We start from the raw sequence: 25,960 nt of genomic DNA on the forward strand, positions 1-25,960 counted from the left end.
CTCAAGGCGGTGTACAGTATACATAAACTTAATGAAAAATAAGGTGTTTTTTTAATTGTATTTTTATTTAACAGTTTATTGCAAAAAGATAACACAAACAGTAAAAATAATAGCTCAGTGACCACTACAAACACGTGTACACCCCAAGCCCTCCCGAGCCCTCCCCCTTGGAGTCATGGTGCCACTATCTCTGGGTTCACAGACCCGATTGAGATCTCCAAAGCTCATACGTTTGCCAGATTTTTGAAAAAGATAACAAAAGATCATGTCTCAATGCAGTCAATTCAGACATTTGAAAAAGAAAATCCACTTTTTGAATGGCATGTGGCAATGTCTTTTGTTTCCAGTGGTGTACCAAAGGCAGCTTAGCTGCTATAAAGAAATGTAGAGCCAACTTACGTTGTTCTACAACGATGTCCACTGGCTTGAAATGCATAAGGCATCACTCTGCCCGCCGCGAGTAAGGCTTTTGTAGTACCTGTTGCACCAAATCCAAAATGGATGTCCAGTAAAATTGAACCACAGTACAGGCCCGCCATATATGAGAAAATGTACCCCTTTCCCCGCAGTTCCTCCAACATTGGTCAGAAGCCTGAGGATGCATTTTTTTTAACCTCTTGGGAATATAGTACCAGTGATTAAAAACAAAAACAAAACTTTTAAAACTATTTTCAGAGAGGTTACTTGCCACTGAAGGTTTAAACAGGTACTTAAATCCTTTTTCCCAAACCTCAGGTGTAAAAGTAGTATGCAAATCCCCTTCCCACTTAGATATATATCAGTACAGGAGGGGGTAGAATACAATAGCACAGCTGAATACAAATGAGAAATACTGCCCCCCCCCCCCCCCCACACACACACACACACATACACACATAACCCTTTCCAATGCAGTTTCTGCCAGGCCAAGTTCTCTCTGAGCCTTATGATGTATAAAATCCTGTACCTGTCTATAATGAAATATCTCCCTCTCCTCTAACCCATATTCCTCCTGGAGATCCTCAAAGGATATAAATTCCCCCTCCTCCCAAAATTGCCGCATAGTATGCAAACCATTGGAGGCCCATGTTTTATACACCGGCTCCCTAGCACCTGGAGGAAAGCAGGGAGCATACTCTGAGGCTGTTTGGAGATAATTCAGATGATCTGAAAACAACTTCTGAGGAATCATGTACTACATGGTCAAAAGAGGTGACTGATACCAATCAGTACCCTTTGCGTTATTGCTAAAAAGATTTGTTTTTGGTAACCACAAACTAGCCCAGAGTGGAGGGGACCCCCACCCAAGCCCGCTCCCAATGGAACCACTTTTTTGAGGAATCCGGGATCCAATCCGCTAGGATCCATAATTGAGCTACCTGTAACAGCATATTAGGAACTGAAAATAAGGGATTTTTATGACCATGGTAAAAAAGGCCTTAGCATATGGGAAGAACCCATGGAAGGGTGCGCTATGGCCAATTCTTACCACAGCATTGTAAAAGGAACCCCTAAATGATTAAGATGAGTAGCTTAAATTTCTTGTTGAATTTGGTCCTGTAAGTCTAAGGGAAATCTGGGTGACGTTCAGCTAAAGTGTTTTGAAAGCATACACAAATGACAAGATGGTCCATGTCAACCTCAGACCTTGTCTCTGAGAAACAAATATGTTCCATTTAGTATATGACAGCAGTCCTGGAAAAGTAGTAAAAGGACCGTGTTGCTGCTTTCGCTATCGCAACCTGCATGTTCCTTCAGAACAGCTGCATTTTGTTCCTTGAGCCTTGCAGTGTAAATTTTCAAAGGCTGATTAAGTTAGCCCTGGATAATCTGCCAGGCTATGTCCAGGCACTGGCTGTGGAGATCTGGTGCTAATTTAAGTAGGGCTGGCTGCCAGATCTTATACAGCTCCCGATCAATATTCAAACGCAGCCAGCATAAGACAGTTATGCGGGCCCCGGCTGAATATTGGCTAGGACCCACGTAACTGAAAATCCTTTAAGAGGCCCTCTGATTCCTCCTCCCTCCCCCCCCCCCCAACATGGGAGCTCTCCAGAGCCCCCTCCAACCCTTGCAACATGCAGGATAGGGCCCCCCCTCCTCGGGGCTGTCAGCTATCGTTGTCTAGGGTTGGTCCAGGGATCCACTTCACAGAGGCAGTGGGTTCCCAAAGAATACGCAATCCACACGGATTTGGATATATGAAGTATATTATATTTGCATATATGTATTGGCTCACAGCACTTAGTACAGGAAAAGGGTACAAGCTGTCTTGGGGGGTGTGTTTAGAGGGAGGGAGAAAGAAAGGATAGGGTGTTTGTTCAGAGGAAAAAAGAAACCTTGGACTAGGGCTGTCTCCTGACAGGGGCTACCTGCAATCCTTGGTGCTCCAGCAGGGTGGTGGTGGCGGGAGCAAAGCCCACTTGCTCCTGCCCCTAAGAGCTGCCATTCCAAAATAGTTGTCACGACCTCTCGGACGGAGATGAATCAGCTCTATCTAGCTCAGTGGAATTTTAGCCACAATAAAGTGGATGACTTCCTTTATAACACACATGCTTTGGGCTGTGAAAAAAGAGAGGTTTGGAGGATGTTTCCAAAAGGTACCCACATAATAGACATACTGCTATTGCATGCCCTTTACTCTATTGTACAGCGCTGTGCACGTGTTTGTGGCCACACAACAAGTCGATCTTCAGTCACAGTGTATATGAGTACCTGGGTTCCTACAGACTGAAAAGCATATGAGTACATGAGGGGCCCTATTCACTCCGTTGTGGAAGCAGTTTTTATGGAGCTTTTTCTGCATGTAAAGCTCAGAAAAGGTATCTCATAAAATTGTGTGACCGGATCTCATGTACTTGTGTGAATACCACATGCAGGTATTCCTAGGAGTGTAGTTTCAGTGACTCTGGGACAGAGCTGTCATGCATTTTATTAAATAGCATATAAAGGCACATAGGCATCTGTGTTGCCTTTATAAAACATCATATCCTACAGAACACGCATTGAAGATCCAATATTTGTCAAATAAACTTCATATCGCTCTCAAATTGCAAATGTGTAAAAATTAAAAAAAAAAAAACTTAGCCATCCAAATCTCTATTGAAGATTTAGAGGCCCTTTTGCTAAGGCGTGGTAGGCCTAACGTGGGCTTACTGTGCGCTAAAAGGGCACTACCGTGGGATGTGCTGAGGTGTCCCGCAGTAATTTCCCTTTCAGCGCGCTCTCTTTAGTTAGGCTTCTTCATTCTACCCTTGACAAACACAAAATTTCACTTCTAATTTCACTTGATCTATCCTCAGTATTTGATGTTGTTAATCACTCTTTTCTCCTTTGCCGCCTCTCCGAGGTTGGTATTTCTGACACTGCTCTGGCTTGGTTCTCTTCTCAGTCTCTGTCAGATCCTCAACTTCAGTGCACACATCTCTTCAACATGGTATCTGTCAAGGCTCTGTTCTCTCCCCTCTTCTAGTAATATTTTCCTCAGTCCACTAGCTTTTCTGCTGCAAAATCTAAATGTAAGCTTCTATATTTATGCAGATGATATTCTCCTGGTTTTTCATTTTTTCCCCATACCAAATTGATCTTTCTAAAGTACAGTCATGTCTCAACTCCTTTCTGTCATGGCTTACTAAACACAGACTAGTCCTTAACCCAGATAAGACTACCACGTGTTGGATCACTGGTTCTTTAACAATTTCTTTGATTCCTCTGACCTTTTTCAATCGATCAGCTCAGTTCAATTGATTTTCGTTATCTGGGTGTCATATTAGACTCCTAACTATCGTTCTTCCAACATACCTCTTCGTTCTCAAATCAGGTTTCTGCTCTCTCCACAAATTCCATTCCTTTCGTTCATATTTTGACTTTCCCTCTTTACACACTCTGGTTCATGCCTTTGTCATTTCTAAACTTGATTACAGTAACTCCATTTTTTTGCTATCTCCCACACTCTCAGTTAAAAAGACTGAAAACACTTCACAATTTGGCTGCCCGCTTCCTCTGTAGGGCCAAGCGCTCTGATCATGTCACCCCTTTGTTTCTATGACTTCACTGGCTGCCTTTCCCCTATCAATCTTAATTTTAAAATTCTCTGCTGGGTTCCTGTCATGTCACACTGGTCTGCCTTCCTTTGTTTCATGATTGATTATCCCTTACACTCCTACAAGATCTTTACGTTGACTGGATTCTCACCATTTAGTTCTCCCACCTCCAAAATCTGCACATCTAGAATCTACGCGACTCTCTGCCTTCTGCTTTCTTGGACCTAAAATGTGGAATGATATACCCCCTTCTATTCGTTCTGATCCCTCTTTAAAAACATTTAAGGCTTTGCTAAAAGCACACTTTTTCTCTATTGCATTTGGTACTAACTCTTAGTAAGCTTGTATTTCTTGACCTGGCTATCTGATATAGTATCTAGTATTTAAGACCTGTTTGCCTTCTTTTGCATGTTATCTTTTCTAATTTAAAAGAATTCTGTTCCTTTTCTTTTCTTCTATATAATATTATTTGTATTTTAGTTTTTGTAAACCGCTCTGACCTTGTTCAGATAGGGTGGTATAACAAATTTTAATAAACATAAACTAATCCCGCGCTGGAAAATATATTTTTTTATTTTCCAGCATGGTAGGCATGCTTATGGGTGGAGAGTAGCGCGCCTGTGATAATCGGGCAGCACTGGGCACATTACTATACACTACCCGATTAGTCTGGGAGTAGCAAGGGAGCCCTTACTGCCTCATAAATAGATGGCGGTAAGAGCGCCCGCAGTAAAGGCTGCATGGAGAATTTAGCTCGTGGCCATTACAAAAACAATATGGCATGGTGGCTTGGTAAAAGGACCCCTTTAGTTAAGTTTTTTTTTTTTAACTTTTACACCTTTTTAATTTGAGAGAGATAGTAATGATTTTTAGTACATTGCATTGTAAGGCCTTTTGAGAGTAATTTTATAACGGGGCACTTGGGCTAAGTAGGATGGAAGGCACCTATTTTATAAAGACAAATAGGTGCCTATTTGTCTTTATAAAATATAAGTGCAAATCCCTCAGAAATTGTGTCTACATTGCAGGTGTTGGACATTCGCACCTGCTCAAGAGCAAGCATAAATGTCTGCATGTTGATCGATTTATGTGCATATTTCAGTAAAGCATTTTATAATCTACACACTGACGTTGCAACTCTGCCCCCGCTATGCCCTGATCACACCCCTAGCAACAACTACATTAAAAGTACACGTGTGCATGTCATCATTCATACTTCCACGCCTGGCTCAATTGATAAGTGTCATTTTACACATGTATATTGAAATGACTATAAAATAACCCCTGTTAAGTATTCTGTGACTTGCAAGAGATGGCAGCTGTGGCATTCCCATGCCATTCATTCCATTTAAAGTAAATGAGTTGCCACGCCGCAGCATATAGTCGTGTCTGTATCAATCATCAGTCAGAAATGTGATATCCATATGCAGGATCTGAAGCATGTACATGGCCAGATGTATGATAAAAAGTGAGCTTCCCGCCCATGTGATTTCAGGGGGAGAGCATGGACAACTTCAACTGGGGAGTTCGCAGGCGTTCTCTTGACAGCTTAGACAAGTGCGATCTGCAGCTGCTGGAGCAGAGCCAGCTTTCGGGAAGTACAACCAGCCTGAGTAAAATGAACCAAGAGGACTCAGATGAGTCATCAGAGGAGGAGGACCTTACAACCAGCCAGATCCTGGAACACTCTGATCTAGTAGGTCCTTTATTTTACAGTCACTTACAAAGAATCTGATTTTATGTCTGCATCTAGCCCATCCCTCTCTGCCCCTCTCACTTTCTCTCTTTAACTGTGTATATGCATGTGTTGTGCAGGCGCACTAGATTTTAAAATATGGACTTATGGTATGTGTTTGTGTCAGAGACGTAGCTTAGGAGGGGGGGGGGAGCAAGGGAAGAGGCTGCTCCCCCAAATGGATTTTAAATGGAACTGCGCCATCAGCCTCGCACTGGTGCCCATTTATAAAAGGTCTGCTCCCCTGATGTCAAAACGTAGCTACGCTTCTGTTTTTTGTGTGTGCTAAAGTTAGTTATATTCTAAATAGACCAGAGAAAAATCAAAGAAATGTATTATTTTGTCTTACTTAATCTAGCTGTGCATTCTGTTTTCTTGCTGAAAGTGGGGTGAGGGACGTGGATAAGTAATACAGATTCGGAAGTTGCAGATCTGATAAGTAGGGCCTTACTCAGGCAGCGGTTGTGTATTGTGTTTGGTCTGTTTATAAGAAACCAGCCTGAAATTCAGGAGACTTCCTGATTTACACAATACAAAATGTGGTGAGTGAGATTCAGCCTGCAGCAGTCAGTGGGTTCTTTTAATGGCTGTCTGCCACAGCATTTTATACTGAACAATTAGCCTAGTGGTTAGTGCAGCGGACTTTTATTCTGGGTAACTGGGTTTGATTCCCACTGCAACTCCTTGTGACTCTGGGTAAGTCACTTAACCCTCCATTGCCCCAGTTACTAATACTACTACTTATCACTTCTATAGCGCTACAAGGCATACGCAGCGCTGTACACCAAACATGAAAAGACAGTCCCTGCTCAAAGAGCTTACAATCTAAATAGGACAAGCAAACAGACAGAACAACTAAGAGGTAAGGGAATTAAAGAGGTGGGGATAGAAGGGTACAGGGCAAGAGAGTAGTGGTTAGGAGTCAAAAGCAGCGTTAAAGAGGTGGGCTTTTAGCCTGGATTTGAAAACGGCCAAAGACGGGGCTAGACATACAGGCTCGGGAAGTCTATTCCAGGCATGAGGTGCAGCGAGATAAAAGGAACAGAGTCTGGAATTAGCAATAGAGGAGAAGGGGACAGACAAGACAGTTTTATCCACAGAACGGAGTACCCAAGGGGGAGCGTAGGGAGAGACAAGAGTAGAGAGGTACTGGGGAGCGGTAGAGTGAATTCACTTATAGGTCAGTATGAGAAGTTTGAATTGAATGCGGAAACGGATAGGGAGCCAGTGAAGTGATTTGAGGAGAGGGCTAGTGTGAGCATAGTGACTCTGGCAGAAAATGAGTCGAGCAGCAGAGTTTTGGACTGATTGAAGAGGAGAGAGATGGCTAAGTGGGAGGCCGGTGAGAAGCAGATTGCAATAATCTAGGCGAAAGGTGATAAGAGTGTAGATAAGGGTTCTGGCAGAGTGCTCAGAGAGGAAGGGACGGATTTTGCTAATGTTAGAGAGAAAGAACGACAGGTTTTGGCAATCTGCTGAATGTGAGCAGAGAAGGAGAGAGAGGAGTCGAAGATGACCCCAAGGTTACAAGCTGAAGAGACAAGGAGAATGAGAGTGCCATCCACAGAAATAATGAAAGGAAGGAGATGAGAGGTGGGTTTAGGGGGAAAGATGAGAAGCTCAGTTTTGGCCATGTTAAGTTTCAGATGACGTTGAGACATCCTGGCAGCAATATCAGATAGGCAGGCTGATACACTGGTCTGGATGCTGGTAGAGATTTCGGGGGTAGAGAGGTAGATCTGGGAGTCATCAGCATAGAGATGGTATTGAGCCATAGGTGATATCACAGAGCCAAGGGAAGAAGTGTAGATGGAGGACAGGAGAGGACCAAGAACAGAACCCTGAGGTACACCGATTGGTAGAGGGATAGAAGTGGAAGAGGATCCACCAGAGTGTACACTAAAGGTGTGAAGCGAGAGGTAAGAGGAGAACCAGGAAAGAACAGAACCCTGGAATCCAAGTGAAGACAACGTATCCAGGAGTAAGCTGTGATCAACAGTGTCAAAAGCGGCAGATAGATCAAGAAGGATGAGGATAGAATAGAGACCTTTGGATTTGGCCAGTAACAGGTCGTTGGAAACTTTTGCAAGTGCAGTCTCAGTTGAATGAAGAGGGCGAAAGCCAGATTGGAATGGGTCAAGAACAGCTTAAGATGAAAGGAAGTCAAGACAGCAGCGGTGAACAGCACGTTCAAGTATCTTGGAGATTAAGGGGAGGAGGGAGATGGGTCGATAGTTGGAAGGACAGGTAGGGTCAAGTGAGGGCTTCTTCAGGAGCGGTGTGACCACGGCATGTTTGAAGGCATCAGGAACGGTCACAGTGGAAAGTGAAAGATTGAGGATATGACAGATAAAAGGGGTGAGAGTAGGGGAGATGGTGTTAAGAAGGTGGGTAGGAATGGGATCAGAAGAACAGGTAGTTTGTTTTGAGGAGGCGAGAAGATGTGTTGTTTCCTCATCAGTGATTTTGGGAAAGGAGGAAAAGGACGGAGGGGTTGGGGAGATAGGGGAACGGATAAGGGGAGGGAGAGGTGGGAGTGGCTTGGTTGAGAATTCAAGGTTTATCTTCTGGACCTTGTTACAAATAAGTACCTGTGTATACTATGTAAACTGCTTTGAATGTCGTTGCAAAAACCACAGTAAAGGCGGTATATCGTCCCAATTCCCTTTCCCCCCTTTTCCAAATATTTAGCACTGGGCTGGCGCCGAATATTCAGATTGAGCAGCTGTCGCCACTTATCTGTGCAGTTTCAATATTCAGACTAGTACTCCAATGAAGTTAGGACCACTTTTTTGCTGTCCTGTCTTCATCTGTTTAGTTAGTTACCCAGTAACCCCCAGATTCTGTCTATGGTGAAAAGAGTTGCACGTGTAAATTTGGTAGTGCGGCCAAATTGCACATGCAACTTAATTGTTTAACAAGTGAATCGATGCTGATAATTGGCAAGTTAACGAGCAATTACCGACACTAATTAAAATTTATGCACCCAACTTTCTAAGCATATTTTGTAAAGTGGTGTGTGTAAATTCTAATGCACGGATCTCAAAAGGGGATGTGGGCATGATTGAGTTTTGGGCATTCCTAGAAACTATGTGCATTGTTGTATAATCTGCCCGATCCGCACCTAAGTTAGGCATGGGCATTTACACCAATTTTTTTTTTTATTTATATAGTTTTTGAGAAAAAACAAAACCATACAACACACAAAAAGAACATCCCTCATGTCTCACTAATCACCAGACAAGACATACTGTGGTTCTTCAGTACATGACCCAGTTATACAGTGAGCCAAATCTCTCCCCTCCACTCCTCTTCTAACATCCCTACCCCCCCTCTCCCCCCCCCTACCAAATATACAGCTTTATACTATAATAGAAGAATAACAAAAAAATCTTAGGAGGGCTCCTCAGAACGGTCTAACCAGGTTAGGTAGTCCGCCCATACTTGACGAAACTGAACTAGCTTGTTCCTTCTCAAAGCTTCATCTTAGACATTAGATATAAGTAGAACACCTTGGCCTGTACCACCGACAGTTCCGTAACAGTCAACTGTTTCCAGACCGTGGCCAATTCCAAGCGTCCAGCTGCAAAGATTGGTGAGTCAACATCCTCTTGCGCACCAAGAGTTCTGAGGGCCCCAAATGAAGCAAGCAGATGGTTATAGAGTTTGTAATGTGGACCCCAATGACAGTCTGAGTCCAACCCACCTCAGTGTCCCAAAAACATTGTACCTTTGGGCAAAACCACCAAACATGAGTAAAGATTCCCTGTGCCCCATATCCCCGCCAGTACATAGCATGTAAACATACTGGGGTGTAATACCACTGGTATAATGTTTTGTAGCCATTCTCCACCAAGTTGCTAGCTTAAACCAATTTTTAGTTGGCAAAATGGTTGTGCCTAAATTTAGTTGCAGGACTGGGCACTGTGTGTATTCTATAAACTGTGCCTAGGAATAAACACGGTTTATAGAAAAGCACTATGCTCTGTTTTTTTCCATGCCAATTTTTTTGGCACCATATTTATTTATTTATTTGGTCCACTTGTATCCCACATTTTCCCAGCTTATGCGGGCTCAATGTGGCTAACAAAGTTACTAGAAAATTACATAATGCAGCAGGTTAAATTTGTTCCAGTAAAAAATCTTACAAATTAAGTACAGAGTAGCTAAAAGGAGAGAATACAGATGGGAATACAGGAACAACAAAAGAGAAGCTGACAAAGGGTAAAGAGCGGGTAAACTAACAAAACGGGGAAAAAGGGGGTTAAACAGCAATGTTGACTTCAGGGTAGGCCTTATTAAACAAATAAGTTTTTAGTAATTGTTTAAAAGTTTGATGATCCGATGTCTCTTATATATAGAATCCAGTCCTTTAGTGGACTGAAAATCACCATGAACCAGATAATTTTCAGCTCATCCAGACTGCCCTGGCACTAGTGCCAAGATAGTCTGAGCAGATATTAATTGGCACTAAACCAGTCAGCATGAATTAATGAGATAGACTGTTGACCTCATCCTATATAATAATTCTCACCTCCAATGTTCTGTGCCTGGGACCGTAGCTCCCTAGGCTGGAGGTGGTCTGCTAGGCAGACACGCACTAACATCACTGACGTCATGACAGCTGATTCCAAGGCAAGGGGAGGAGTAGGGAAACACGCACAGCGTGTTTCCCTACTCCTCCCCCTGCCTCGGAATCATCTGTCACCCCCTGCGCTACGTCCCCCTCGACCCCCCCCTCCGCGAACCTGTCGCCCCCCCCCCCGGACCGCCAAAAACCGCCCCCCGCCGCCATTGTGTACTACCTGTGCTGACGGGGGACCCAAACCCCCGACAGCCAAAGTGTTGTTGTGCCCTTCGCGTTCCTTCCTTCCTCATCTTCTCTGGAAATTCCTCTGCGTGCGTCAGACGTCAGACGCACGCAGAGGAACTTCCAGAGAAGATGAGGTAGTACACAACGGCGGCGGGGGGTGGTTTTCGGCGGTCCGGGGGGGGGGGGGGCGACAGGTTCACCGAAGGGGGGGGTGAGGGGGTCATAGTGCGGGGGAGGGAGGAATTGCCTGCCTAGGGCCCGTTTCCTTGCCTTCAGAAACGGGCCTTTTTTACTAGTTATAATTTTTAAAGGCCACATCTTATGTAGAAGGTTGTTTTTAATTTTTCCATGTTACATGATAATTATAAATCTTTGGGTTTGTGACTGGGGTGGAAAAAATTATAAAAATTGTGAAATAAATATTCAGCAGTCCAAGAAATGCATAAAGGTACAAAATAATTTATGTATGTAAATTTATGTGTATTTTTAGCCATGGTGCATGTTGAAGTTTGAGTGCAGAAATTACTATCCTAACTATACAAATAAATCTTGAACACATTATGTTTTACAGCTGATTTTTGCCACACTCAGTGTAAATTATGACTCTGTCTTGGCCCACCACTAACCCTCCCCAACTTTGAACTGATAAATTTTGGCACTGTAACAACTTATGTTTCCAAAATGTATCCATTGTCCATGCTTCGGTTTAAGAAATCCTTTAAGCACTGTATAGTTAACAGTCGATTCTGACCACATATAGGCTTTTGAACATTGAGTCCTTCATATATAAGTATAAAAGAATAGCAATGTTATTGTAAAATGCTAATTGTGAATTATGCTGTATGGACAACACTTGATTATATTTTTCATACTTTGGACAGATCATGACCCTCTCCCCCTTGGATGAACTAAATCAAATGGATTCGCCCTCTACGTCCTGTGACACAACCTCTTCTGACCCCCATTCCCTTAACATAAGAGATCCTAGCTTTGAGGTGTCCTTGCCTGACCTGTCTAATCAGCTACACTCTGAGGATTCTAAGGTGACGGAGTTTGGGAAACTAGCTCATCATAGTTTCTACCAATTTAGTGCTTTGAAACGATCATTCTTTTATTTCTTGAACTAGCCGTTAAGCCCGTTAAAACGGGCGAGATTTCCAGGTACCCTCCTCGCTGCCGCTCCCTCCCCCCTCAGTGCCGGGCCCCCTGCACTGACCTGACAGCGCCTCTCACCTCCGTGTGAAAGCGCTGCCTGCTGCTGCCTGCAGTGCTTCCACACGGAGGTGAGAGGCGCTGTCAGGACAGTGCAGGGGGCCCGATATGGAGGGGGGCGGGAGCGGCGGTGGGGATGGGGGGGAGGTTGGTGCGCGCGATGTTCGTTTCCAGGCTCCAGTGGCAGCGTCCAACATCCAACTCCGTTTCCCTCTCTGTACCGCCCTCTGACATCATCACGTCTTGACACAAGGGCGGGACAGAGAGGGAAGTCTCTACTGCGCATTTGCTGGTGAGTCGGTCACTTGCCATTTATATGTTTGATTTTATCATTGGAGTTGGATGCATGACGCCGCTGAAATCAATCTACATTTTCTTTCTCTCTGTCTCTGTCATTCATGCTCAAGAAAGCATCACTTCAAATGGTGATATCCATGATTTCATTCTGAGATATGAATGACTTTGTCGTTCAAATGAGTGGAATTTTGTTGACATGATATTTTCACAAATCTACATAGTTTTTAATTACTGTATTTCAGTGCTTTTTTTGTAGAAAAAAAAGTGCCGGTACTCATTATGGGCAGGGCCACCACATATGACTCCACCCCATTATAGCCACACACACATTAGCCACACCCCCTATACCAGCCATGGCGTATATAAACAGACATCATTGAAAATATTATACTAGTATAGGAGAAAAAAAATAACGTGATTTTTTTTCATTATAAATAATTTCTGTAAGCTGTTACAGCTCCATTATACCCAGTGCAAAATAAGACAGCAGATGTAAATTCTCAAATTGGACATATTCCAAACACTAAAATTAAAATAAAATTATTTTTTTCTACCTTTGTTGTCTGGTGACTTTGTTTTTCTATCCATATTGGTCCCAGTCTCTGATTCTGCTGCTCTCTATCTGTTCTCTTAACTCCGTTTCCAGGGCTTCCTTTCCATTTATTTCTTTACTTTCCTCCTTTCTTCTTCATTTTTTGCCCTACATCCATAAGTAAAAGCTGGGTCCTCCTCCATGGAATTGACTGGAGGAGGTATAACGTGGTCCCAGCTTTTGCCTATTTTCTCCATCCAAGTGCAGTTTTTCTCCTCTCTTCCCTTTCCCTCATCTCCATCCATGTGCATCTTCTTCTTTTTTCTTTCCTCCCCTTCATCCATGTCCAGCACTTCTCCTCTCTCCTCCCCTCCATCCATGTCCAGCATTTCTCCTCTCTCTTTCCTCCCTCCCCTATATCCATTTAAAGCAATAATTCTCTCTCCCCTCACTTCCATCCAAGTCCAGTATTTCTCCTCTCTCCCCACCAACCCCTCCATCCATCCATGTCCAGCAATTCTCCTCTCTCCCATGCCTTCCCCTCCCATCCATGTGCATCTCCTTCCTGTCTTCCCTCCCCTCCACCCATGTCCAGCATGTATCCATCCTCTCTCCCATGTCCAGCGATTCTCCTCTATCCCCCTGTCCTCCCCTGCCATCTATGCCCAGCGATTCTCCTCTAACCTGTCCTTCCCTTCCATCCATGTCCAGCGATTCTCCTCTCTCCCCTGTCCTCCCCTCTCATCCATGTCCAACGATTCTCCTGTCTCCCCTGCCTTCCCCTTCCATCCATATCCAGTGAATCTCACTTCGCTGACCTACCCTCCCAGCCATGCCCAGTATGTCTCCTCTGCCCCCTGCTCTCCCCTCTCATCCATGTCCAGCGATTCTCCTCTGCCCCCTGTCCTCCCCTCCCATCCATGTCCAGCATATCTCCTCTCTCCCCTCCCCTCCCATCCATGTCCAGCGATTCTCCTCTCTCCCCTGCCCTCCCCTCCCATCCATGTCCAGCGATTCTCATCCCTCCCCTGCCCTCTCTTCCCATCCATGTCCAGCGATTCTCCCCTCCCCTCCCATCCATGTCCAGCGATTCTCCTCTCTCCCCTCCCATCCATGTCCAGTGATTCTCCTCTTTCTCCTGCCCTCCCCTTCTATCCATGTCCAGCAATTCTCTTTTCCCTGCCCTCCCCTCTCATCCATGTCCAGCATGTCTCCTCTTTCCCCTGCCCTCCCTCCCATCCATGTCCAGCAATTCTCTCTTCCCTGCCTTCTCCTCCCATCCATGTCCAGCGATTCTCCTCTCTCCCCTGCCTTCTCCTCCCATCCATGTCCAGCGATTCTCCTCTCTCCCCTGCCCTCTCCTCCTATCCATGTCCAGCAATTCTCTCTTCCCTGCCTTCCCGCTCCCTTCCGTTCGTGCACCCGTGCTCCCTGAGTCGAAATCTTTTCTTTACCCGAAGTCGTGGCGAACCGGCAGTGAAAGCAGCAGCAGCAGCAGTCAGGCAGGCAGGCTCATCTCCTCGTCATGTCCCTTCCCTCTCCGCGCGTCCCACCCTCGGGGAAAGGAAATTACATTACAGGAAGGCGGGACGCATGGAGAGGGAAGGGACGCGACGAGGGGACAAGCCTGCCTGCCTGCTGCTTTCACTGCCGGTTTGCCGCGACTTCGGGTAAACAAAAGATTTTGACTCCGGGAGCACGGGAGCAAGAACGGAAGGGAGCGGGCAGGTAAGCTGGACCTCAGGAAAAGGTGCCGGTACGTTGTACCAGCACAAAAAAAGCACTGCTGTATTTCCATTTGACTCATGTATCCAAAAAGCTAGGATATCTGTTTGGGTTATCACAGAGAAAAGAACACAGATATCTTAAATCTATTTTTCCTTCCTTGGAGCGGTGGGGGGGGGGAGGTTTGTGGGGGGGGGGGGGTTTGTGATCAGGCGAATAAAAGTGAAAACAGATATATACAGTAAATGCATTCTTCACAAAATACATATACCTTATGTACAACAGAAGTGGATGTGCAGCAGATCACATCCGTGAGTGGTGTATATGAGTTTGCTTATTAATTGTGGGATGTTTAGTGTTTATTACTTCCAGGTTCCAAGTGAAAGTGAATGACATATTTTAAGCTGTGAAGTTTGGAATTAAAAATAGTTTGTAAGTGCCACTACTCTCCATGTAGAAAAACAAAATCTAATTTGCACATATTCTGCAAAATTAGAAGATATGTCAGTCATTATTCAGAGGAGTAAATTTCCATAGTATGGAAATATATCCCTCCTGAGTCGCCCCAGTTATCTATTTCTATGGCCTGCTCACTAGACAGGAAATCCAATATATGCAGATATTCAGACATTTATATGGTACAGGAATTTTGCAGGGCTGAGGTCAAAGGGTACATGATCCTATACTATATACAGACTGTGAATTTGATACATAGCAATGGTAGTTTTTTTTTTAATCTTGTGCAAAACCTGTTGAAATTAAAGATGACATACACAGTGTGACAGACAAGGCCTGTCATGGACTGAGGAAACATAAGAAAGAGTGGTAAGCAGTCAGAAAAAGTCCAGCAGTTTCCTTTGTTTCCCAGGAAAAGAAGAAAACCCAAGAAAAGCTGCACTTACATAGAAAGGTGAGCTGACAGGATCCCAGAAACACACAGAGAGCTGGGACAAGCAGAACCCTGCGGAGGAGGGGTAGGCAGAAAACCAAATCCAGGAGGCTAGCCAAACACACAGCTTAGGGAATCCAGACAAGCATCATGGGAGTTGTAGTAGCAGAAACTATTCCTTGCAGGAGGACAGATTAGTCGTTAGATTTCCTCCAGAGAGAGAGAGGGAAGGGCGTGGCTGACACAGTGCACAAAGCAAGCAGTATATTTGGGCACAAAGAAGTAGCAGGCCTGAGAAATGTAAAGCAGCTTACAGAACATAAAAATAGCCATACTGAGTAAGACCAATGGTCCATCTAGCCCAGTATCCTGCTTTCAACAGTGGCCAATTCAGGTCACAAGTACCTAACAGAATCCCAAATAGTAACAAGATTCATGCTACTAATACCAGGGACAAACAGTGGCTTTCCTATGTCTATCTCAGTAGCAGACTATGGACTTTTCCTACAGGAACTTGTCCAAACCTTTTTTAAACCTAGATACACTAACTGCTGATACCACATCCTCTGGCAACGAGTTCCAGAGCTGAACTATTCATTGAGTGAAAAAAACATTTCCTCCTGTTCGCTTTAAAAGTAGTGCTATGTAACTTCCTTGAGTGTTCCCTAGTCTTTGCACTTTTTGAAAGAGTAAATAAATCAATTTACATTTACCCATTCTACATCACTCAGTATTCTGTAGATCTCTATCATATCCCCCCTCAGTTGTCTCTTTTCCAAGCTGAAGAGTCCTAATCTCTTAAACCTTTTCTCATATGAGAGGAGTTCTATCCCCTTAATCATTTTGGTTGCCCTTCTTTGAACCTTTTCTAATTCTGCTATATCTTTTTTTTTTAAGATTCAGCAACCAGAATTGCACATAATACTCAAGAGTGGTCACACCATGGAGCGATACAGAAGTATTATAATATTCTTTGTCTTATTTTCTATCCCTTTCCTAATAATTCCTAGCATTTTGTTTGCTTTTTTTGCCTGCCGCCACACACTGGGCTGAAGATTTCAGTATATTGTCCAAGATGACACCTAGATCATTTTCTTGGTGCTGATTCCTAGGTGCAAAGGGAGACCTGAAAAGAAGCTGGTCCCAGGTGCTGCTGCATGGAGCTGGTAAAAGCTTGCAAGTAAGCTGTCCTTTAGAAGTACTTTGTTTGCAGGGAGGGAAGAGGGCTTGGAGAAAACCTAATCCCTAAAGTAATGCACAGAAGATACAGGACAAAGGAAGCTACCCAGGAAAAGTAAATTGACTTTAGACGTTTGCTGTTATACAAGGGAAATTCCAGCAGGAGGTTTACAAGCCCTTGGAAAGGGGGGTGGATTAGCCCTGATGAGGACAAGTGAATTACTGGAAAACCTTAGGGCTAAGGAATTGCCTGAGCAGGGAAAGAGGTTGTGATTCAGAAGCAAGGTTCTGGAAGAGAAGAGTTCTACCACTGTTAGAAATTGAAACCTAGAGGGAACTTTACTGGGGAGAGGGGCTTGAACTCTGCTTAACACATTCAAGCTACAGCAGTTAGCTAAGAATTTGTAGTGCTGTTTATTGTGAATGTTGTTTATTGTTCATACTAAGGAATATACAGAGGTTCTAAGATTAGCCCTCCAGAATTGGAACTTCACCTGCGGAATGTTTTTGATTCTGTTTTAATACTTTTAATTGTTTAGAAGGAACCAAGAGATCTTCTAAGAGAAATTTCCATTAAGTAGCTTTCCACTATTTCAGAATCTGTAGGATAGTTATGTCCATCAACCAGCAGGTAGAGAAAACTAAGCTGAGACCCATCTTTCTTGACACTCAGTCCAGCTCCTCAGTATTTTCTGTCTCCAGCAGATGGATGGAACACACTTTTCAGTCTCTGGTTCTGAGTGATTTACTCCTGGTCCAGTTGGTCAACTTGTTCCTAGTTGAGCTTTGCAGGTGGCTTGAGTCTGGAGGTCTTCAGATCCATGTCTCTGGTGCCCTGCGGATTTACTTCTTCTCTCCCTTCACCTTTCCCCTGTTTCCTGTGGAGCTGTCCTTTTTCAGCACAGCAACCTAAAAAAAAAAAAAAAGAATAGAAAGGAGAAGGAAAGAGGTTTGCTGGAGAGCATGGAACACAGTATCAATCCTGAGTCTTTCTTCTGTGGGTCTTCAGGCTCTCCAACAGAGCCAGTGTGTAGACTGATGCAGGAGAGCGCAGGAACAGGTGCCATTTTGTTAGGGCCAACTGGCAGTGAGGAGCAATCTGTGGTCATGTGTGATGTACAGCTGCCATTTTACAGCCTCAGGGCTGGACAGCTGCATTGGAATCTTTGTTTTCTCTGCAGTTTATGTTGCTCTTACACCAGGCCTATTTACTGAAGCATGGACGGTCAGAGTTGCTGCAAGGTGCTTCAGTTTTTCGCTCTACTGCCCCTCTGGCTCCCAAGAGATCTTGTTTAGACCTCCAGAAGTAGGCAGATGAGGCTATCTTTGCTCTCCCTGCTTATCTGATGTTGCCACTGTCTGTTCAGAGGACCCATCGTTGAAGAACGGAGAGCTACTTCCTGAGGTGGGGGATGATCTGAAAGTATTGAGGTTGTTTCATAAAGAGGAGCTCAGTACTCTTCTGAGGCACTTTATATTGAGGAGCCTTCTGCATCAGGAGTTCCATCTTTGTCAATCATGAGGGAGCTTAGAGGTCCTTCTAAGGCCTTCCCAATGCATCCAGACATTCAGGGCCTGATTACAACAGAATGGATCTCACCGGACACTGGCTTGAGAATAGGAAGAGCCATGGCTCACCACCCTTTAGTTCCGGAGAAAAAGATAAATTTGCATTTCCAGGGTGAACTCCCTGGTTATGGCAGTGACTAAGAAGACCACCTTGCTGGTGGAAGGGGAAATTGCCCTAAATGACCTACAAGATAGGAAGCTAGAATGCTCACTGAAACAAGCCTTTGAAGTGGCCTCTTTGGGTCCTCAAGCAACAGTGTGCAGCTCGTTCATGGCAGGAGCACCCCCTGAAGTGGCATCAGTAGTCAGCAACACAAGATGGGCACCATAATGCCCAGCTTGGAAACAAGGCTGACCTACTTGGCAGATGGCTATTTATGACATGTTACGGCCCGCAATATGTCTTTGGTTGTCACAGCACGTTAGCAACTCTGGTTGTGACATTGGACAGTTGATGCAGCGTAAGAGTCACATATAGGTAAACTGCCCTTTCAGGGCAAGAGGCTATTTGGAGACCATCTCGGTAACTTGGTGAAAGAACTGGGGGAAACTAAGCCACAGTGGTTGCCGAAAAATAACCTGAAAGCCTTTGGTCGTCCGTCTTCAAGTGGCTCTTGGTCATGATTTTGAGACAGTAGACATTACCAGCCTGGTCATCAGCAATTTGGTCAGAAGTCCCGCTTTCAGGATTGCCGATCTTCCTTTCGTTCAGACAGGAAGTCCTCCTCTGTCACCCAGTGGAAGGACATCTTCAGGAGTTTTGGGAGGAGTGGGCTCTGGATATTCTTACAGATAGTTACAAGTTAGAGTTCTCCCACCGGTCGGTTCTCTCTTCTTGCAGTCTCCTTGGCAGATACTCCATCTATTTCATTGTCCCAAAGGAGGAAATCATCTTTCATCCAGTCTTAGATCTTGTCCCAAAGAAGGAAGTCATCTTTCATCCAGTCTTAGATCTTGTCCCTAAGAAGGAAGGTATCTTTCATCCAGTCTTAGATCTCAAAGGTCCAAACCGCTGCCTCCAAGTGTCCCACTTTCACATGGAGATACTAAGAGCAGTTATAGGCTTGACTCAAGCGGGAGAATTTCTCACTGCCCTCTATCTCAAGGAGACATACTTGAATATACCCATAAGGCCACCACATCAAAGGTTTCTATGTTTTAAGGTGATGGGCTTTCACTTCTAGTTCATGGCTTTGCCCTTTGGTTTTGCCACAGTTCCAAGAATGTTTACCAAAGTTATGGTGGTGGAGGTGGTGGTGGCAGCAGCGACATCCTTCCTTTGGCACCAGGAATCAGAGTTCACCACATCTCAATGACTGGCTCATTTGTGCATTGTCCTATTTTGACAGCATGGTGGCAACAGACAGAGTTGTCCGTCTTCTGCAGTCCGTTGTGTTGGATGATCAATTTCAAGAAGAACAGACTAACTTCATTGCAGATGCTAGTGTATCTGGGCATTCTATTCAACACAGCATGGGAGAGGATCTTCCTCACATAGAGCAGGAGGTTGAAACTGGTTCAAAAGATTCATCTTCTCCTCAGTTGAAGCAGGCATTATTTTTTTTTTAATGTGATGTAAACCACATTGGACGCTAATAAAGGATTTATGTGGTATATAAGAATTGTATTGACACTGACATTGACATAAGTAAGCGCACTGACAAGCTGGCACATATTTACACATGTGCCACATGTAGGCATTTCTGGGGGCATGGTTCGGGTGGAGCCAGGACCAGCACAATAGTATCTGGTGCCCTAGGCAAATCTTCAGTCATATGCTCCCTCCCTACCCTGCCCCACCTATGGTCCAGCATCTCCCCATCCTTCTCCTCCTCCCCCTCAGGTGTCCAGCAATCCCTCCTTCCTTAGCCCTCTCTTACAGTAGTCCAGGATCTGTTTCTCTACCCCCTCCCCAGGTGTTCAGAATCTATCTCCTTCCCTTCACCCTTCCAAGGTGTTGAGCATTTCTTACCCTCACCCTGTCAAGATGTCAGGCATCTCCCCCCCCCCCCAGGGGTCAAGCATCTCTCTTCTTCCTCCCTCCCAAGGTGTCCAGCATCTCTCTCCTCCCCACCCCCACCACACCCTACATCTGTGGGAAACCAAAGGAAATACACATGATGGTGGGCCTATGAACACTCTGCACACATTCACAGCTTACCACATCCTACCCCTTCTGACATGGTGTCAGAGGGGCAGGCCTCGAGTGTGCGCACACAGAAAAGACTGCCGCTAACAATTGCTTTAAGTGGCTGCTCTGCCGCTGTTTTTGTTGGCTGTGCCGCTACCCTAGGCAGATGGACACCTTGTCCACCTAGCAGTAAGACCACTTCTGGATGGAGCAGTTGTGGAGTTACAATGTACATGCATATTGTATAAAATAAATTGGCTCAATAAATATGGTACTACAGTTATCTAAGACCATCAGAAGATAGGCATAAATTGAGCAGACTCATCACAATGTCATCATCGTATATTTTCACAGATTTAAAATTTTGAGTTTTATATCAAACATTGCAAAATGAGGATATGCTGTGGGTGAGCAAACATTGGATCCTTGAGCGCCTGCTCCTCTTGATTAAATATCTATAGCCATCTGCCATCTTAACTTGTTTTGGAAGCATTTTTAGTGGGGGCTAAACAACTGCTAACAGAGGCAGCAGTTACAGCCCTAGATAATAGTTTATAGTTTATTACGACTTATTTATAATAGGAAAGAGATACATTCACTCAAAGAAGATAAAAGCACATTGGGTAAAATTAAAGTTAAAAAAAAACCTATACACTCTTAACTGGTACTTCCCATTAGCCTGTTTCCCCAAAGGCTTTATTTACCATCTCAGTTTCATCTCTATTTCTCACCCACCCCATTTCTTTCTTCTCAGCTAATTCCATCTTCTAACAAAATATGTTCATCTTTTTCACCCTCGCCTTCCCTTGTGAACCCATTATTATCTCTGTACACTGCTACATTGCTCCATCCCATCTTTCCCTGTTCCTGTCTTCCCAGCCATCACATATCTCCTCCTGCATCCTACATCCTGATCTGAAATGCCTTATCTCTCTCTCTCTCTCTCTCTCTCTCTCTCTTTCTTTCTCAACTAACCATCATATTCCTTCAACAGGCTTTTCATCACCCCTCTTACTTCTACTTGTCAGATCCCTTCTAAGTCTCTAGTCTCCTCTTGTGACAGTTTTTTTCTTACCTTTCTTCCCTTTATCCCTTTCTAAGAGTTTCACAGCCTGGAGTAAAATGTCTGGCTAATGGTGCGCTGTTTGGGTTGTAATATTGAGAGGGACTGTGTGACAGAGTGTTCAGCTGCAGGAGGAGTCAAAAACTGCAAGAGAAGATCTCCTTAGTTACCATCTGTCCCATTGTGATCATGCAGTGGCTGCAGTGTAGCAGTACTAGCTGAACTCCCATCTACCCAGGCTGCCAGCTCTCCAGCCTAAGAGAGGAGTGTTAGAATCCGAATTCATGACAGAGCAGAGCAAAAGAGCATGTAAAAATATCAGGTCTGCTTTATTAAACACAGACTTGGAGTCCAAAATTAAAATAATGGGCTAACATTGAAAAATTCAGCATGCGAAATAAATGTCTCTGAGCATTTACTTCTTTTTCTTTTCTTTATGTAAGTTTCTTTAAAAAGAAATGGACAGTTAATTAGGTTTCTTAAGTAGCTGACATTTGGACTTTCTGTTGTGTGGCTGGTGCCCCACGCTGAATGCATGTTTCTTGGGAGGCTTCAGTGGTTGTGGAGTACAGCTGACATTCTTGGTATCGACTTTCAGGACAATGGACTCTCTGAGATGTGGTGGTGTGCGTGTCTTCTATGGAATTCCTTCCTGCGTGGGATCTTTTTATGCAGCTTCGCACATTTAATTTCATTCAGGCTTTCTGTCTTGCCATCGAACCATTACATTCTAGCAAAAGTACGTTGCTATATTTGCATATAACATTCCATCCAGTGCTTGAAGCTAATGTGTTCTGAAGACTTAATTCTGCCATTGAGAAAGGTTGGTAAAAGACCGTTAATATTTCTTTTCCTCTTCAAGCATTTCGATTGGAATATTTTGGTATGCATTTGAATTGAGGTACAGTGTAATTGTGGGTAAAGGCTTTGGATTGGAGCACAGGGATGTTCTTTCTGTTGGCTACGTATAAGGCATGTGCAAGCCCTAATTAAGACTAGGGTATTTTGAATCTTATTGGTTGACAAAGAAGCAGGCTCTATCAAGGTATAGAGTAGCGGAATTTCCGAGTACCAACTAAGTTACAGTATTGTAGAAGTGTGATAGGAGTGATGTGCTGCATAGTTTTCCAGTGACAACAAACAATAACCAGAAAAATGTACCCATTTCAGTAACAAAAGAGGAGCACCCTCAGAAACTTTAATATGTTTAGATATGCAGGCTGACTGAGGTGATTATCAAGAGCACAATAACACTTCTACACATTAAAAAAGCACATTATTGCACTTAAATATTATGATAAGAGTGAGCGACCCAATGAATGAAGTGCATTACCTCACCCGTTAGTGGTCTTATGTGACTACCATGTGGGTGCTCAAGTTTCTGAGGGTGCTGAAGTGGGTTTTTCTGGTTATTGTTTGTTGTCATATATTAAGTACCAGAGAAGAAGGGGATTTTTTTTTTTTGTAGTTTTCCAATGAAGCTTAGCTTTGAGTGTCTTATGGCAATCAAGTCACTGGTGAATTTAAGAGTTTATATAATCATTGTGCCTAAGGGACACTGACGGACATTCCTGTGCGCTGTATCTAAGAAGCTGCAGTAGGAACAGTCAAGAACAAAAAAGAAAGATCTCTGTATCCATGTACAGACTTTTTATTAGTGTGCTGCCTTAAGACAAGGGCTCTTAAGACAAGGAAAGAAATACTTTATCATTTCTCACTCTATTATAATCCTAAGAGCAGACACACCACCCACAGACAAGGGGTGACAAGAGTCTGGAATATCAGGCTTTCCAACTATCCTGTGAAACCAGCTGAGCCCTCTTCTGACCACACAAAGAAGTAGAGGATGCAGAGTTTAATTTTCCTGAACATGGTAAAAGAGAAAAGTCATGTTCATATTAGAAAACTTCTCAGGCTACTTTGAAATCTTTCTTTCAAATAAATTTTTACATATTTGTCACAAGTAGTTCAGTATGCAAAGGAAGTTTCCGTGGAAGAGAGGATATCTGTGCTTCCCTTCCCCCTGTCTTTCCAGAGTCTGAATACTCAGGAAATATTACATGCATCCTGATTGTTGGATTTTCACAATAAATCACTTGGTACATTTAGTACAAAGCCTCCATTTTATCCCCTCTAGCCTGCTGTATGCAGGCACGTTACAGTGGACGGAATGAAACTCCCACCAGACCTGGATTTCAGATCCAAGTTGAACATGCTGAGGCTGAGGCCTGTCAGAACAGGCAGAAGGGTAATTTAATTCAATTATACAGAGCTATTTAAAGTCAACTGAGTGCTTCTTTGTGAAACACATGAGGTTGTTGGAAGAAGTACATGGTTCATTGGAATCCTTCTGATGATTAAATGGCAAAATTCATGAAAAAAAGGTTTGCATTTATATTTTTTCTTTTTTAACTTAGTAGTTTTTCTCCTGATCCTTTTCAGTTCCAGTTCAGTCAGAGTTGGGATCTGATACCATGAGCTATCCTTCACAAATATCTCAGCATTTCTCTTATTTTGTATTTCCTACCCCCAGCATACCTAATCTGCAGCCAGGAACCATACAGTTATGAGCCCTTAGTCTGTTAATATGAAAGGTAATCTATAACACTGCACCTCTAGTTAGGCACCTATTCTATAAAGGAAAGTAAACGCCTACTTTCTATTATACAGTACTATCACAGTGGCCTACCTTGCTTGGTTGCCACCCACGGCGGGTTGCTGCTTGCCCCCCCCCCCCCCAAAAAAAAAGATGCATGTATCACCTCCACCACCCTTTCTCCTAGCAAGGGGGTGCATGGAGCAGTCACACAGCTGTCGGCTCTGCCAGTCCCCTGCCCTGGAACAGGAAATAATGTCAAGGGGGGCAGGGAACTGGCAGAGCTGACAGCCATGTGACTGCTCCATACACCCCCTTGCTGTGGTGTAAATCCTAATACCTAAATGCTAGAGGTTTTTCATAAATTACATGCGCAAATGTGAGTCCTGCCCATGTTCTGCCGAGACTCCACCTATATGTACCACCTACCTGTAAAATACATGCTATGTAGTATTCCCCGAATTCTATAAATGGAGCTATAAATTGCGTGTGGAAATTGAATAATGAGCCAATTGGCATTTATAAGTGGGCCCTAACAACCAAATGTCTGTGTTAATTGGCATCATTTAAAATGTACGCAAACATATTTACGCACTTGGATTGTACGTAAATTTTATGCATGGGTCCAAAAGGGGGGCATGGCCATGGGAGGGTCAGGGGCGTTTCTTCAATTTACGCACACATTGTTATAGAATAAAGGGGAAAGGGAAATGGGACTTGATATACTGCCTTTCTGAGGTTTTTACAACTACATTCAAAGTGGTTTACATATATTCAGGTACTTATTTTGTACGAGGGGCAATGAAGGGTTAAGTGACTTGCCCAGAGGCACAAGGAGCTGCAGTGGGAATTGAACTCAGTCCCCCAGGATCAAGGTCCACTGCACTAACCACTAGGCTACTCCTCCACTAGCAACATTCCATGTAGAAGCCTGCCCTTGCAGATCAGCAACGCGGCCGCGCAGGCTTTTGTTTCTGTGAGTCTGACATCCTGCACGTACGTGCAGGATGTCAGACTCACAGAAACAGAAGCCTGCGTGGCTGTATTGCTGATCTGCAAGGACAGGCTTCTACATGGAATGTTGCTAGTGGAATAGCAACATTCCATGTAGAATCTCAAATAGTAGCAACAGAATCTCAATAGTAGTAACATTCCATCTAGAATCTCAAATAGGGAAAGGGAAATTGGACTTGATATATTGCCTTTCTGAGGTTTTTGCAACTACATTCAAATCGGTTTACATATATTCAGGTTCTTATTTTGTACCAGGGGCAATAGAGGGTTAAGTGACTTGCCCAGAGTCACAAGGAGCTGCAGTGGGAATCAAACTCAGTTCCCCAGGATCAAAGTCCACTGCACTAACCACTAGGCTACTCCTGCCTAATTTAGGCACAAGGATTTACACCAGGGTTTCGTTGGTGTAAACGGTCGCATCTAAAAGTAGTTGCGGTTCCAGCGCTAAGGGCTGTTTTATAAACGGCGCCTAACTTTGAGTGCCATTTATAGAATAGTGTTATTTTTTTAGGCACCATTTAAAGAATTTAGTCCTATATGCACATATTTACGGGATAGCACTAACAGAATTTTGCTATATGTGCTTGTGAATAGGGTTTCAACTGTTTCCTGAATCACATTTCCACTCAAGATGGTCAACTAGTTCTGGTCTCTCTCTCTCCACTAGAACTCATAGAGATCAAAATATTTTTACATCTCAATTTGCTTATTGGTTATTAAGTTGAAATTTAGATATGGCCAAATCTGGAAGTAACAAGCAATGGGGCCCTTTTACCAAGCTGCGGTAAAAGGGGCCCTGCGCTAGTGGCAGCGTGTGTTTTTGCTGCACGCCAAGACCCCATTTACCACTGAGGGTAAATAGGCCAAAAAAAGAAATGGCCGCGAGGTATGTTTGCACTTGCCACACAGCCATTTCGGGGGGAGCACTTAACGCCACCCATTGAGGTGGTGGTAGGGACTCCTGTGCTAACCCGGTATTACTGCTGGGTTAAAAATATGGAAATGGCCCGCCGGGCTGCTATGGTAGCCTGGTGGTAGTTCCAGATTGGTGCACGGCAAGCCTTTAGCAAAAGGTCTGCAAACTGTTTAACCCAAAATATTTTAGTGTCCTGCTTGCTCAGATCTAAGCTTTGAATTACCACACACCTTTACTTATTACATATTCATTTATGTAAACAAACTT

General features: G+C 43.9%; 1 protein-coding gene across 1 annotated transcript in view; it reads left to right on the plus strand.

The window, feature by feature from the left end:
* FRY (FRY microtubule binding protein) overlaps nucleotides 1-25,960 on the plus strand; it is a 449,190-nt gene that overhangs the window by 372,777 nt on the left and 50,453 nt on the right. The window contains 2 exon segments of the mRNA XM_030200365.1: nucleotides 5,518-5,718; nucleotides 11,452-11,613. Coding sequence (XP_030056225.1) covers nucleotides 5,518-5,718; nucleotides 11,452-11,613 — 363 coding nt within the window.

This window comes from Microcaecilia unicolor, chromosome 4, assembly GCF_901765095.1.
Source record: "Microcaecilia unicolor chromosome 4, aMicUni1.1, whole genome shotgun sequence".
Classification (NCBI taxonomy): Eukaryota; Metazoa; Chordata; class Amphibia; order Gymnophiona; family Siphonopidae; genus Microcaecilia; species Microcaecilia unicolor.